The sequence below is a fragment of the Sarcophilus harrisii genome, chromosome 4 (genome assembly GCF_902635505.1).
Source record: "Sarcophilus harrisii chromosome 4, mSarHar1.11, whole genome shotgun sequence".
In the NCBI taxonomy this organism is placed as follows: domain Eukaryota; kingdom Metazoa; phylum Chordata; class Mammalia; order Dasyuromorphia; family Dasyuridae; genus Sarcophilus; species Sarcophilus harrisii.
The window spans coordinates 319,958,091-319,974,598 of NC_045429.1; the positions used below are offsets into that span (position 1 = coordinate 319,958,091).

Here is a 16,508-nt window from a genome sequence, read left to right on the forward strand (position 1 = left end):
ATTAAAATGGAATAAGGAGCCTCATTGGTAGCATCCTCCACCCATCCCAGGGATGCACAAAACTGTTAGCATTTCTGAGGAGGCCCTGATGTAGACAAAATGGTGGAGTTGGGAAGTGTGGTCCACTAACAACTGCAGACGGGTTCTAAGCAGAACCCAATAAATGGGAGCCCAAAGCTCAATAACAGGAGAAGGACCCTAGTCAAAGAAAAACCCTGGGAGTGATCCTAGAGCCCCATGAGAGGGGAAATAGAATTAGAAAACTCAAATCCAAAGTCAAGAAGGATAAGGCTTGAGAGAATATCAGATTTGCCAAATAAGAAATCATTGTAATGGTTATGCACCAGAACTCCTAAGGTAAGGAGTACAAGGACTCCAGAGAGAAGAATCAATCCCCCAGAATCTAAAGAAAAGTCCCATCCCCTACTTCCATTCCATGCTATGATTCTATGTTTTAGCCTTGACATGGTTCTGGCCCCACAAGTCCTTTTTTGTCTTTTGTTTAGACCCAAATACAATTCTCTACATGTACACACACACATATGCACACACATCTGCAATCTGAAACACATTGTAAGATCTAAATTTATTGGCTTCTTGCACACCCTCTTTTTCTTTAAGTATTAATGAAGGTGTCTCAGAAAATGCCATCTCAAAAAAATTGGAAATTGAAAGGATGCCTATCAATTGGGGAATGGCTGAACAACTTGTGGTATATGAATGTAATGGAATGCTATTGTGCTAGAAAAAATGATGAGCAGCCTGATTTCAGAAAAATCTGGAAAGATTTACGCAAACAGATGCAAAGTGAAGTGAGAAGAACCAGGAGAATGTTGTACACAATACCAACATTATATGATGATCAACTATGAATGACTTATCTATTTTCAGCAATATAATAATCCAAGACAATTCCAAAGACTCATGATGAAAAATGCTACCCATATCCAGAGAAAGACCTGATGGCATCAGAATATAGATTAAAGTGTACCATTTTAATTTTTAATGTTTTTTCTTTTAGTCTATTTTTTCTTTCACAACATGACTAATACAGAAATATGTTTTACATGATTGCACATATATAACCTATACCAAATTGCTTCACCATCTTAGGGAGAAGGGTGTGAAGGAGGAAGGGAAAGAAAAAAATTAAAACTTAAAAATTTTTTAAATGAATGTTAACGATTGGCTTTATATGCAATTAGAAAAAATAAAATACTATTTAGAAAAAGAAAATGCTAAATTCATATATAGAGTATAAAACCAAATATAATAGCTGCTTAACATTGCCCGCTTCCTGAATCAGTGATTCTAGGATTCAGACCTCAGTTTCTCTGGGCAGGTCTATTGTCAGGAACTTAGCCAAATTCTAGAAACCATTCCCTAAGAACTTAGAAAAGAATTGGCTCTAAGGGTTCACATTTGGAGGTTCTTTCTCACACCCCAGTATTCCACAACTGTTCTCTAGACACTTAATCTTTCATGCATTCTCATTCTGTCTCACACTCACCCCTTCTTCTCCTTCTCACTTCTTCAGTAACTGCTAAACATTTTGTGGCAAGTACAGCCAGTGTCACCTGGATTTTCCATAAATAGCCAATCCCAGATGGAACCTAACTCCATCTGGCCATCCCATCACAACATCATGACCTGGCCACTATAAGTATCTTGTCACATGCCTTGCCACCACCTATGGGGCCCCACCTCTTTCCACTTCTTGCTCACAGAACAATAACAAATTAGTTCTACCATTGCTCCTGAAAAGGAAGTAACAATCTACAATGCTATGGCTCCACTCAGAATTCCTATGATTATAAGCTGCAGGTTATGTATAAAAAAAAGTTTTCTTCCTTCCACACTGCCTCAATCTCCTAAAATTCAAAACTAATTGTTGCGTTGGGAATTTCTCAACCAAAGGAACCCTGAGCTTCCTCCCCCTGCTCCTAACCAAAAGGCAAGCTAATAATTGTACCAAAGAAAGTGGCAGGGAGCTCCATTATGATTATATGAATGGTCTAATAATCATAATAGATTATTAAATAAGGGTTGTCTGGGGGTGGCTGCCAGACAATTCATTGGATCTCAGATCCCCACCATGCAGTCTGGGGCAGCAGCTATACTATTCAATAGATCCCTGAAAAGACCCTCAACAAGTCCCATGGTAATTATAAAAATCAAACAAAGGGATGAGATGCTGTAAAGCATCATTACATGTGTGGATTTGTATTATGCTTAGCAAGCAATTTTAATTTGGGGCCTGGGTTTCAGGATCTGTGCATCCCACCAGCACTCTTGGATGAGTGCCTAGAAACCCAAGTTTATGTGGTAGACACAATGAAGGTTTTGTTCTGGTTGCTGCGTCCTTGTTATGTCTTGCTACAGTTTGTACCTGGCTACACATCTTTGTTATGGCTTTCAACCCAATAGAGACCCCACAAGACTATGTGCTGGTTAGTTTGAATAAGTCCCTAGATGCATACAAAGTTACCTGCTAGACACAGTATTCTTGTAATAGCTTTCTTCCTCTCCCCCTTTGGAATGGCTTTCACCCCAATAGTATGTCTTTCTCCAATCAGGATCCCACATTCTACCCTGAAAGCCCCCTATACATTTTTTCTGAACGTCTTCCACTAATTCCCTGGGGTAGCTTTATATTAGGGTTTTTAGGGTCTTTTTGAATAAAGCTTGGAGAGATGGTTACATTTATAAGCACAAACCACATAAACAATACAAGCTCAAGCAGGAAAACAATGTGACTCAAGAAAGTTACCACAATTGTTACAGTTTTCTTCCATCCCACCCCAGGGAGTTGAAGGAAACATCAATGTCATTTGGTTGTACAATAATGATCATCAGCTCATACCCTCACCTCCTGCCCATGTCCATTTAATAAGCAAATTTCATCTCAGAATTCCCATGTAGTTGTCTAGTCTCTCGAACGTCTTTTTTTTAGAGTACTCTGGAAAATGCCTTGTCCTCAGGGGCAGCTCTTCCTTAGATTTGCTTTTCTGTCTCCAGGTTACTTGCGGAGGCTCTTCAGATGTCCCTGCAAAAATATCTTACAGAGTAGATCTCAATACAAGTTGGAACGGTCTATCAAAATTTTCTTTCTCTGGTAACTAGTTCATGTTATGAGGACCAACTCATGGTTCTAATTAGAACTCAGGTAGTTCTAATCTGTTAAATAACAAACTAGGAACCCAGAGCTGACTTGAACTTCATGGAATTTTATTTTTTACATCTTCCATTACAATCACTAACATCTGACAAACAATTGCCTGATTGTCAGGACTGTTGCTTTCTCAAAAGTTTCATCCCAGTGCCTTAGGAGGACCAGATGCTATTGAGGATTCCCTCCTGTACATGAAAGTATAGGTAACAATATCTTTGTATGTAGGGGCTTTCCACCCTGATTACACAAGTGAATTTATTTATGAGGCAAACTTGAGGCCAATTATAATAAAAGACTTGGGAGGGCACTTAAGTACTTAATTTCCAATTATTCTTATATCATTTTGCAACACTTAAAAACTTTATTTCATAAAGCCATATATATCTAGTAACAAGCAGATAACTAGCTCAAGTACCATTTCACCTGATAATTTGGGTTATGGAATGTCTACATAATCAGACTAAAAATAGTAAGATCTTATATACTTGAATAGTGCTCATGTTCTCTATTGACCATTTGCTAGAAATTTGCTAAGAGAGAAAAAACAGGGATATGGTTGTAGTAACATCAAATTAGTCCTTCAGGCTTTGCCCGAAGAGCTTGTATGTAGCAGGATATTCTTAGCTCTGTTTGACTAAAGGTAAGAATTATAGTTGACAATAAATCAGGCAGTAACAATTCCATCTCATAGCTAGACTAGGGAATAATCAGGTGGGAAACACAGGAACACAACTGGGTAACTGAGCAAAAGAATTTTACTTTAAGCTAAGCTTTGCTCTTGCCCACATATAGACTATCTATAACAGTTCTGGATCAAATTTTTCTCTGAGCAATTTATAGAATCTCTCTTGAATGATGGATTACTGACATGATTCATCAGACAATGATACCTAAATGCCATACTTAAAACATTATCAGTTACAATCCCAAGAGATTTTATATCAAATAGCAAGTTGTACTAATCACAGCTTAGGGTTAGTTTCAATAAGGAATAAAAGTTTACCAGGACTTTCTTTTTGTACAGCAAAATAACGTTTTGGTCATGTATACTTATTGTGTATCTAATTTATATTTTAATGTATTTAACATCTACTAGTCATCCTGCCATCTAGGGGAGGGGGTGGGAGGGGTAAGAGGTGAAAAATTGGAACAAGAGGTTTGGCAATTGTTAATGCTGTAAAGTTACCCATGCATATAACCTGTAAATAAAAGGCTATTAAATAAAAATAAAATTAAAAAAAAAAAAGTTTATCAGGACTCACACACAAAAGAGCTGTGAGCTGTGCTCTTTGATATCCCCCTTACACACTTTCTTTTCCCCAAAAGTTTCCAAACTCATCTTCTGCTCACACTGTCAGTACAAAAAGATCACAACTTTATCTCTGTCTACTTTCCTCTTACTCTTTTATATTTAAACTTTCTCATTTTGCTTTCTATATGTGTATCCCTTTAGTGAACTTTGATTAAAGCCCCTTTAAAAATGCACTCCTTTTCTGATCTGACACTTCTACCTCCTTCTACTGACTTTTACTATCATATCTCAAATAATCTTCACTGCACTGATTATATTCTCTCTCTCTCTCTCTCTCTCTCTCTCTCTCTCTCTCTCTCTCTCTCTCTCTCTCTCTGTCTGTCTCTCTCTCTCTCCTACTACCCATTATTCTCCTCTTCCTTGAAAGTCCAGGTTCTGGAATTCCATTCCTCCCACAATCATATATCTTATCATCTTCCTGTTTACATGCTTAACTCCCTTCAGCTAGACCAGCCCATGTGCTGGAATTTCAACCTTGTCTGCTAAATCTCCAGCTACTACAGCTGTAACTGTTCTCATGTTCTACTGTAATTGCATTCCTCAGCTAGTTTTCTATTCTCACTCTTTAATGTTAAGACACCTAATGGTGGCTTCCTTTAATGCTGCAATCGACAGCTGTCCCACATCAGCTACCAGCCTTTTTCCCTCCTTGCCTAACCTGATAGAATATATCTCCCACACCAGGGAAACTCAAAACCTGCTCCCACCACTCCCAACCAAGGGGCAAGTTAATTGTATCAAAGAAACAGGCAGGGAACTCCATTATGATTATATAAGTGGTTTAATAATCATAAAGGGTTACATACAAAGAGACTGTCTGTGGGTGGCTGACAGACAATTCACTGGATCTCAGATCCTCACCATACATTCTGGGGTGGTAGACAGACTAATCTGCAAAACAACAACAACAACAAAAACAAAACCCAAAAGTCCCATGGTAATTATACAAAACAAAGAAAAAAGGAGATGAAAAGCATCATTACATATGTTATTGTAGATTTACATTATGCTTATCAAGCAGTTCTAATTTTGGATCTGGGTCTCAGGACTTGGGCATCATAGCAGTACGCTTGGATTAGTGCCTAGACACCCAAGGTTATGTTCTAGCTGCTATATCTTTGTTATGTCTTACTACAACTTGCACTTGGCTACATATCCTTTCTCTTTCCCACCTGATATTTTTTCTCCCTACCAAACTATCTTGTATTTACCTACTTTGAATATATTTTCATTTATTCACTTTCTATGTATTCTACATTCATTTTGCATATATTTGTATGTGTGCCTATCTTGCATATGTTTTTGTTCATTCACTTTATTGTTATACTATATATGTATTTGCATGTTTTAGGTCACAAGAATATTATTAATATATCCAGAAAATCAGAAAAGGACTCACATGTACAAAAATATTTGTAGCAATGTTTTGTGGTGCAAGGAATGGGAAATATTTAGGGGTTGCTCATCAATTGGGGAATGGCTGAACAAGTTGTGATATATGAATATAATGGAACGCTATTGTTCTATAAGAAATGATGAGCAATTGGATTTCAGAAAAAACTTGGACTTACATGAACTGATCTTGAGTGAAGTAAGCAGAAATAGGAGAACATTGAATACAGTAACAGCAAAATTTTGCAATGATTAACTACAATAGACTTAATTCTTAATAATGCGGTAATCCAAGAAAATTTCAAGACTTGTGATGGAAAATGCCATCTACATTAAAAAATATAGCCATCAGTCTGAATGCAGATTGAAGCATATAATTTTCACTTTTAAATTTGTTTTTATTTTGTTGTTTTTTATTTCTTGTGGTTTTTCCCTTTGGTTCATATTCTTCTTTCACAACAAGACTAATATAGAAATATGTTTTACATGATTATACATGTAAATTTATTATATTATATTTTATTATTATTATTTACATGTATTATACATGTAGCCTGTATGGGATTGCTTTCTATCTTGGAGAAGAGGGGGAAGAGAGAGAGGGAGAAAATGTGAAACTCAAAATCTTACAAAAATGAATGCTGAAAACTAGCTTTACATGTAATTATTGGGGAAAGTACTATTAAGTACAAAAATATAAAAGAAATAGTTGAATCTTTACAAAAATATAAAATAACTAAATTGACAGCGAATACAAACACCTTAAGGAATTCAATATCAGAAGGGAAAAAATGGTCATTAGTGTACTGGTATGTAAAAAAAGGACCTGATTTGATACATTCAAAATACAATTAACCTCTGTAATATATAAAATATTTCTGAAAGTGGAGGAAAAACAATACTCTAATTTTCTACAGTCAAATGTCCCAAGCCTGGAAAAGATAAGGTAGAAAAAGAAAAGTCTAGACTAATATCATTCAATTGATATTGATATTGATATTGAATATCGATAAAAAGGTAAAAAGCTGACAGAATACAATATATATAAATAAGACTTTATCCATGAGCTTTTCAAAGTATATAATGGAAAATCATTAATCATCTGTTTGTTTAACTATGAAAAAAATATGTGCATTTCTATGTGAATATGAGTCAGGGACTTATGTGTATAGAATTTGTCCTCTTAATCTTTGTTGCTTCATAAAAGTTTGGATTATAGTCCTTGTTCTTAATCTTTCATCCTTGCATCTTTACAGACCATCCTGGTGGGAGATAGCGGTGTGGGGAAGACATCTCTACTGGTTCAGTTTGACCAGGGCAAGTTTATCCCAGGCTCCTTCTCTGCCACCGTGGGCATCGGATTCACAGTAAGCACTCACTAGCTGGCTATGCTCCAGGACCTCAGGCAGCAGCTCAACCTGATGTTTGAGATTTTAAAAGGTCAGAATTTAGCATGGTCACATGAGTTTCCATGGACCCATGAACGTAGAAGGCAGGGGATTAAAATGTGTCTCTGTATTCCCCTACAGAATTTGACTGTTCAGGCTAGTATGTGTTTCTCAAACTGTAAGTTATAGGAAGAAAGTTAATAGAATAGAGACCTTATTCCCATAAAATGTTTACCTTTCTTTCAACTTCTAAGCAAGATTGCTTGTAATTTGTAGTCGTATTAACTCTACAAAGCCTTTATAGTTTTTCTTTCCCCTTTTCTTCATGGATAGAAACAAAGATCTCTTCTCTAGAATCACAGGGGTAATAAAAGATCAAATGTGATTTCTGGCACATTCTCAATTCTCCCTCTTAAACTCAAGGGTGGTGTAAAAAAAAAAAAAAAAAGGTCACTTGACCAGACTTTTAAAAGTGACATAGGAATGGACCCGATTTTACAAGGTTACAAAAATAGTTCCCAAGATGGAAAAAAAAGGGGGGATTGTCTTTTTTGGAGATGATAGGAATACTAGAAGTACCAATTTTATATTTCTTTCATTGTTTATTGATTGGAAGAAGAAAATTGTTCAATAATGCCAAAGGAATATTTTTGTATTTTCTTTTTAAATACAAAATGAGAAAAAAAAAATGTTCCCATTTACACAACATACCATGGGAGACTATTAAATATAAAACAATAAATTTCCATTTCAAGTAAACCAATAAAATAAATGCTACACATTGTTTTCAAAGCTGCCCAGATTTTCTTTGCTTCCTTATTGATTTTCTTTGCTTCCTTATTGATTTTCTTTTGTTCTCTTTTGAGTACTTTTTATTTTATTTTTCCCTCTCCTTGCAACTTCCCCTCTAAAGAAGGCTACAATTAAGCATCCCTCTGTAATTCTCAATTAGAGCAAGACTCCACCACTTCATGCCCTCCCTCTTACTAGCTTCTTCTATATAAAATTTTTCTTTTTATTCCTTGTTTGTATGAAATAATTACTTCTTTTTGTCTCTCTCTACACAGTGTTATTTTTTAGAATCACCCCATCATAATCAGCTCAACCCAAACCTTTCTTTCAAACTACCCAAATAATGATGACAATCATAAGAATACTACTAATATTTTCACATATACAAAGTAAACAATTTGATCTTGTTGAGTCTCTTATAATTGGTCTCTAATGTTTACCACATATTTCTTCTGGATATTATGTCAGATTTCCCCTTAAGTCATAAGGGTTTTGTCACAAAACTCTGAAAATTTTTGAGTTTGTTAAATGTCCTTTTTTCTCCATTGAGAATTATATTTAACTTTGCTGGGTAATTTACCCTTAGTTATAACCCCAGTTCTTTTGAACACAGTAGCTGACACATTTTATATAATCCTTTTTGTAGCTCTATGATATTTAAATTGTTTTTTTTCCCCTTGCTTCCAATATTTTCTCCTTAACCTGGAAGCTTTGAATCTTGATTACGATATTACTATAAGTTTTCCTCCTGGGATCTCTCTCAGTTAGTAATCAGTGTTTTGTTTTTTTTCCTATTCCTGTTTTGCCATCTTGTTCTAGAACTTCAGGCCAATTTTCCTTGATAATTTCCTATAATGCTGCATTAAAATTTTTCTTAATCATAATTTTCAGGTGGTTCTACTATGCTTATATTATTTCTCTTCAATCTGTTGTTTTTCTTTTTCTTTGTTTTATGAGGTAATTGGGGTTAAGTGACTTGCCCAGAGTCACACAGTAAGTGTTAAATGTCTAAGGTCAGATTTGAACTCAGATCCTTCTGACTCAAGGGTCAGTGCTCTATCCACTGTGCCATTTAGCTGCCTGATCAGTTATTTTTCAGATGAGATATTTTACTTTCTTTTCTATTTTTTCATTCTTTTGATTTTGTTTTATGATTTCTTGGTTTCTTAGTACCATCATTAGTTTCCCCTTTATCCAATTCTAGTTTTCAAGGTATTATTTTCTTCCTTAAGTTTGTTATTCTCAATTTTTAATTGGTTGACTTTCTTATCAAAATTTCCTTGATTTTCTGAGATTGCTCTTTTTTTCTATTTTTTCCTTGATCTCTCTTATTTGATTTTCAAAGTCTTTTTAAAGTTTTTCCAAGAACACTCTTTGTGCTTGAGAACATTTGATGTTTCTCATTGAAAAAGGAGTGGCTTTTTTGGCTCTATTATCTTCCTCTGAGTATGAATCCAGATCTTCTCTATCCCCATAGTAACTATCTATGATTTGGTTCTTTCTTCTTTGTTTATTCATTTTTATTTATTGTTTTATTTTGCTTTTAGCAGCTATTAGTATAATCAGTCCTGAAATATGTGAAATGATTCCCTAAGCCTCAGGTTCTTCTTACTTTTATGTTCTTACTCTTCTTTTCTCTGGGCCAAATCTTGGGCTCTTCCCTCCACACCTAAGTCAACTAGTAGGGCCCCTAACCACACTGTCCCTCAAATGTTTTTGCTCTCTGTGGTCTCTCTGATGGCTGCAAACTACAGCTGTCCTTTCTGCCCCAGAACTGAAACCAGGGACTTTGCTCTTTTGCAAATGCCTACAGCCAACAGAGTCCCTGTTCCTTGCTACTATACTCACCAGATGTATGTTAACTCCTCCCTGCAGCCATAGCCCAGCAATGTGTCTAATCAGTACAACTGTATCTGGAGTCCCTTAACAGTGAAAGATTCTTCAGTCTTTTTCTGCTCAGTCATAATACCCTCACACTATCTGTGAGATGAAAGTTTCTAAGGCTGAGACTGCCTCTCAATCCAGTTGCTCCCAGAGCTTGTTGTTTGATTCTACAGAGTCAAGCTAAAGGTGTTTGCACTTAATTAAGGCAAAATCTCTGTACCTGGAGGTAGAGTCTTTCCTGGGGTCTTCTCAAATTGTCTTAGGAGGACAACTGCTAATCTAAGGCATTGTTCTGTATTTTTTTAGTGGGAGAAATTAAGAAAGTGGAAAGTTTCCTGATCTACTCTATCATCTTTCCAAAATCCTCTCCCTATCTCATAGGAATTTGAATGAGGAAAGAGTCCACCATATATTATCAAAGATTTGCCAATTGACTAAGGATTGAAAAATGAACTAATGCTCTAAGATTGGAGCATAGGATGGGTCATGCCCAAGCTGGGAATCAAAAGGGTCTGGAAATCAAAGATATTCTTTTGTCTTGATGACATGAAGAATAGAGACTATAAAGTCATAGAGAAAATTATTATATGTCAAGCCAGAACTGGGTCATTGCAGCTAGGTAACATGATTAACAAGTTTGAGGGTCACCAATTCTAAGACTAATTAGATTTAATTTTTTTTAATTTCACACTCAGTCTTCTTGTTTCTTCTTTGGGAACAAGGGTGGTCATAATTCCAGAGAATTAAATTTGAGGGTTTTTTTTTACTTTTTCAATTTACATTATTTTAATCATTGTATATATTATTTTCCTGGTTCTGCTTACTTAGCATCATTTCACATAAGTTTTCATAAGATTCTCTGAATTTTTCATAGTCACTGTTTTTTACCTCACAGCCATGTTTCTTACTTCATTGTATTCATATATTGCAGTTTGGTTAGCCATTACTCAGTCAATGGGTATGTATTTTGTTTCTAGCTTTCTATTTATATAGATGTTCTTTCATATTAATTCTTACCTGAATTTATATGTTATTTCCCTATAAACAAATCTTTATGTGTTTCTCTTATGAAATGGAAAATGTGGAGGAAGGGAGAAACAGGAAAGTGAATCTTAGGAATTGGGCATTAAATGATGGTATGTATAAATATAAATAGTGTATATAAAATAAGATACATAAAAATGAATGAAAAGATGGTATTAAAAGAAGAGAGTCAAGTAATCTGAGATTGAAAAACAATAGAATTCTGAACCCAGGGAGCCAAACCTGATGCAGAAAACATAGTTCCTCTAATTACAATTCAATGATCTGATAATTTTAGAAAGTGGCAAAAGATGGAAGTCTTCAGGCCAAAAGCAAGGTTCTTTGGGACCGTTCCAAGACAAAGAGCTGGGTGTCCCAAAATGCCCATCAGTGAATCCTAAAGCCCCAGTCTGAACAGTCACCTAAGGTTGGCAATATCATAGAGTGGTGTTTCTCTCTTGTTTTAGTAGGAAGCTCTAAGAGATTCCAGGCTGGGGGCAAAATTGGGATTGAAGATGTGTGAAAGGCAATTACTTCAAGAGATTGCATGGGAGGCAAATCAAAAGAGTGATATTGGCCAATGTGTGTACCAAAGTCCTGAAATGAATATCCCCAGTTGGCTTTCTAGTTGGCTAGGTTTCTGTCCAACTGTTCCAAACATTCTATAGTTAATGGAAGGACAATATGATACTGTGGAAAGAATACTGGATTTAGATTGAGTCCCAGTTTCCTAGTTGTGTGACCATGGATGACTCACGATCCCTTTCTGATTTTGTTTCCTCATCTATAAAGTAGGAATAACAGTACCCACCTCATAGAGTTGTGAAGCAATCATTTTGTTAACTATAAAATGCCACCTAAATGAAGTTGACAGCAATGACAATGGTGATGTCATTAGTCCCAGTTTGTAGTCAGGGCCTGAGTAATTCACCATGAAAGTAAGGGGCTTGCAGTCTTTGAGTGTAATAAGTATAGCTTTCTATGGTTCCACTCTGGGGTGTGATGGATTTGATGATGATGATAACAATAATAATAATAACTAGCATTTCTATAATGCCTTGCAAAATATATCTCATTATACCCTCACAACAATGCTGGTAGATATTATCTCCTTTTTACAGATGAGGGAACTGAGGAAGACAGTATGATCAGGATCACCTAGCTTGTGAGTATCTGAAGCCAAATTTGAATTCAAGTCTTAACAACACAAAGTCCAGTGGTCTATTGTACCACTTATTTGCCTAAGTTATCTCACCAGGCATTTCTCTATCAATTTTAGCCTCCAGAATGGATTTCCCCTGGAGAACATCAGAATTTGGTAATAAAAAAAGGAGAAAATGCCTTTAGCTTTCGAGGTTAGCCTTTATTTCACTATGAAATAAATAAAAAAGATTTTCACTTACTTTAATAAATTGTCAAAATGCTTCCTTATCTAGTGAGCCCAATTTCTGTCAAGTACTTAAATAATCCTTCCAATTTAAAGCATTCAGAATCACTATGTGGTAAATTCCTTTTTCCTCAAAATCGAGCCTCAGACGCTTACTAGCTATGTGACCCTGGGTAAATTAAATAATCTTGTTTCCCTCAGTTTCCTTATCTGTAAAATTAGCAGCAGAAGGATACTAAATCACTCCAGTATCTTTGTCAAGAAAAATAGGACATAACCAAATAAACTCTACCTCGTTCCAGGGGAAGACAATCCCTAAAAGTTATAGAATACAAATACAGTAACATAAATTTGCCTCCACACAAATGCTGAAAATCAAATTAAATTAAAGGAGTATTGATTCTATGATTTGCCTTAAGGCAATAAACCTAGGCTCTACTACTTTTTCAGTGTTGAACAGCTCTTTAGATTAATTAGATAATGCATTTGTTAAGTTTTTGTTAGGTATCGGGGATGCCAACTCTCTAGGAGCTTATTATCTTCTATCAGAGGAAAGCTATTAATAATAAAATTTTAAAAAGGGAAGGTGGAAAGGAGAAGGGGGTTCCAAAAAGGGATTAACCAATGTAAGAGTAAACCTCAGGATTTAGTCACTTACGGGATGGGTCCAGAGGGGAGACCACTGAAATAAATTAGAAGGGAGAATGAACTTCGAGTCTAATTTGACTCCTGGATATTTTTTGTGACCCCAATTGAGGTCAGGCATGACTGATAACAACAAAAATCTTCTTGATACATGAGACATCTAGTACAGTTGATTTTTCTCCATTGGGTTCATAGAGAATCTGGGTACTCTATGAGCTCCTGGGCAAGCCAGTTTTCCCCTCTAAACCATAGTTTCTTCCTGTCTTCATCTGTACGATAAGAGGGTTGGCATTTCCACTTGTTCAGCAATGAAAAGAGCCATCTACACCCAGAGAGAGAACTGTGGGAACACAGTATGGAACATAACATGCATTCTCACTCTGTTGTTATTTGCTTGCATTTTGTTTTCTTTCTCAGTTTTTCTTTTTCTTCCTTCTTGACCCAATTTTTCTTGTGCAGCAATATATGTATACATATATTGGATTTAACATTTATTTTAACATATTTAACATGTATTGGACTACCTGCCAGGTAGGGGAGGAGTTGGGGGAAGAAGGGGAAAATTGGACAAATTTGCAAGGGTCAGTGTTGGAAAAAATTGCCCATGCATATGTTTTGTAAATAAAAAGCTTTAATAAAAAAAAATGAGGGAGTTGGACTAAATTACCTCTAGGGTTCCTTTCAGCTCCAAATCTATAATCCTAAACACACACACACACACACACACACACACACACACACACATTCTATATCACTCCAGGGCAGTAGGATTCTCACAATACTCTCTTCAGATGTTACCAAGAAGATTCAGATAAGTTAAGTGACTTGACCAAATTCACACAGCTAATATGTTTCAGAGGCTGGATTTGAACTTGGATCCTGCTGATTCCAGATGCCAGCTGGTGCTCTATCCACTGTTCCACCTAGCTGTCCCCAGGAATTTGTTCTTAATAATTCTTGCCTAGGGGAAGCATTAAACTAAAGGAACTGTATGAAGTACAGGACTACATTCTCAAACAGTTACTTGTGTGTCCAGGTTCTGGAAAATCAGTTCAACCAGACCTTGTAGAGAATGAAAATTGTGTAAAAGTGGGACACCCTACGCATAGAACCTGAGAGTGGGAAGGAGCATCAGAGGCTGTCCTTTTTTATTCAGTCATTTTTCAATTGTGTCGGACTCCTCCTGACCCCATTTGGGGTTTGGGGGATGGAGTATGAAGTAGTTTGACATGTTCTTCTCTACCTCATTTTACAGATGAGGTACAGGCAGAGTTAGTGAATTGCCCAGGATCACAAAGCTAGTAAATGTCTGAGATCAGATTTGAACTCAAGAAGATGAGTCTTCCTCACTGCATACCCGAGCTCTCTCCACGACGTTCTTTCTAATTCAACCTATAGCTTAATAGGAATTTCCTGTGCAATTTTTAAGCGATAATCCTCATCCAGCCTGCCTGAAAACCTCTATTGATACAGATTAATTACCCTCTCCCTTTAGTCAAGCAAGGTTTCTTAAACTGGTGTGAATTCTGAAAACTTTCTTGAAAGTAACCATTTCAATATTATTGATTTTCTTCGTAATCCTACGTACTTTATGCATATAAAAACAGTCCTCTGAGAAGGGATCCCTGGGTTTCACCAGATTGTCAAAAAATACACCACCCAAAATAGTAAAAGAATCCAAATTTCTGTGAACCGTAACTTTGGGAGAGCTGAACTTTTTAGGAAGTTCTAGCTGCAGAATAAGAGAAAGCCGGGGGCGAGGATGGGCAGGGGGTGAGTGACATCGCCATAGCTTCGACCCTAACTGAATATGCAATGAAATTTGTGTATGAGATTAGCAGAAATACAGTAAAGAAAAAAACGAATAAAACAACCGGGAACCCGAGCTAGAGCGCAAAGTGACTTTGTTCAGCTTCTCCAAGCCTGACATCACAGAGGAGATACAGGATGAAACCCAGCCGGTGCCGGCCGGTGCCCCAGCCGTTGCTCTGGCGCCACCTGCTAGCCCCGTACCCGTGGCAGCGTGAAGAGCTGGAACCTAGACGGCTGATGGGTAAAAGTGGGCATTTCGCTGGAACTGGGGGAAACTTCAACCTCATTCTTCCCTCGAAGGGTTGGTTCCCAGCTCCCTTGGCTCGAGCCTCGATGAAGCAGTCTTGGCTTGAGCCTTGCCTCAGTTGTCCCTGAGAGGCAAGATCAGCCTCGGGAGGCCTACCCCGGCTTGCCCTTTCAGCCCCTCCCTACCCTTGCTTCCTCTAGTCCCTCCCCTCTGGGGGAATGGACGAAGAGTGGGGAGCTGTCCCGGGGAAGCGGGGGAGGCCCCGGGAGGTGGACCACTAGGGGCCAGCCCCAGAGAGGAGTAGCGGGTCCAGGCCCAGTCTGGCTCAGAAGAAAGTGAGAGCAGAGCTTCGGGCGGGGCACAGTTAGTTTTCTCGTTGACACTCTGGGACAGCCTCTCAACCAGAGACATGAGGAGTCCTTTGGGCGCCACTGTTACGCGGGAAAACGGGCTCCCGCAGCTCTTCTCGCCCAGCAGTCCGAGCTACGATCTCTCAGGCAAGGTTAGTGTGCCCTGCGAACTCTCATTTCCAGATCCCGGGGGCAAAGGCTCTGCCCCCTTCCCTATATCCTTCCCCCTCCCTTTCTCTCGCCTACCTGAATTGAGCCAATCCGGGCTCAGTTCCTAGCCCCATCTCTCTCGAGGCATCCTAGTTCTCTTTGGAGCTTAAGATAGTCTATTTGTTATTGGTGAAACTGCTCCCAGGGACCTCCCAAACTTCTTTGCCAGTTTTGTTTGTTCCGCCGAGCGAATAAATGTGATGGAAGGTGGATTCCGGGCTAAGGACCCCTCCTTCCCGCTCCTCATCCCCACTTCTTTGATCCAACTAGAATACCGTGGACCTAGCACTCACTCCTTCCTGGAAAACTTGCGGAGACCAAAAGTACCTCCAGTGGGAACCCCCGTTCCTAGAAGCAGTCGAGGGCTACAAGGGTGGGGAAGAGAGGGGAGAGGAAACGGTTTAGAAGAAGGGTGCCCTGCCTATAGGGCTAGGAGGTGTTCGGGTAAATGGCATCCGGAGGGGCAAAAGACTTTCAAGCATTATCTAGTATGACCATCATTTTACAAATGAGGAAACCGACCCAGCAAGTGGAAATAGCTTCCTGCATCTCGGTACTAACACCATGGCTAGTTTCTGAACCTTAGAGGTTCTGTCTCAAGATCCATTGCTCAGATCCACTTCATTCATCCTTTCCCAAGAGCTCCGGTAGTTTAAAAATATCCTAAAAGAGAGTCAAGTACTGTGCTTTCCCCCTTTCGTCATAGATTCTTGAGCCTTTTCCTCTCCCTTTCTCTAATTCATCAGAGTAGACTTCAAAAATTATACCTGGGCTAATTAGATCCACATTTTCTCCGAAAGCAAACCTAAAATGCCTTTTAATTTCATTTCCTCTTCTTACTCAACTGGAAGAGTTCAGTTCTTCCCAGGTATTCCGAAAAAAATAATGGAAGAG

General features: G+C 37.8%; 1 protein-coding gene across 3 annotated transcripts in view; it reads left to right on the plus strand.

Annotated features, from left to right (window-relative positions):
* The window catches only part of RAB37 (RAB37, member RAS oncogene family), a 79,814-nt gene that overhangs the window by 54,780 nt on the left and 8,526 nt on the right, over nt 1–16,508 (plus strand). For 2 of the 3 annotated variants that reach the window (XM_031965753.1, XM_031965752.1), the window contains exon 2: nt 7,133–7,243. In XM_031965753.1, the coding sequence (XP_031821613.1) occupies nt 7,133–7,243 (111 nt within the window). Of the gene's footprint in view, nt 1–7,132; nt 7,244–15,052; nt 15,557–16,508 lie in introns of those variants that run through there. The other variant, XM_003768537.4, reaches the window with a different exon arrangement.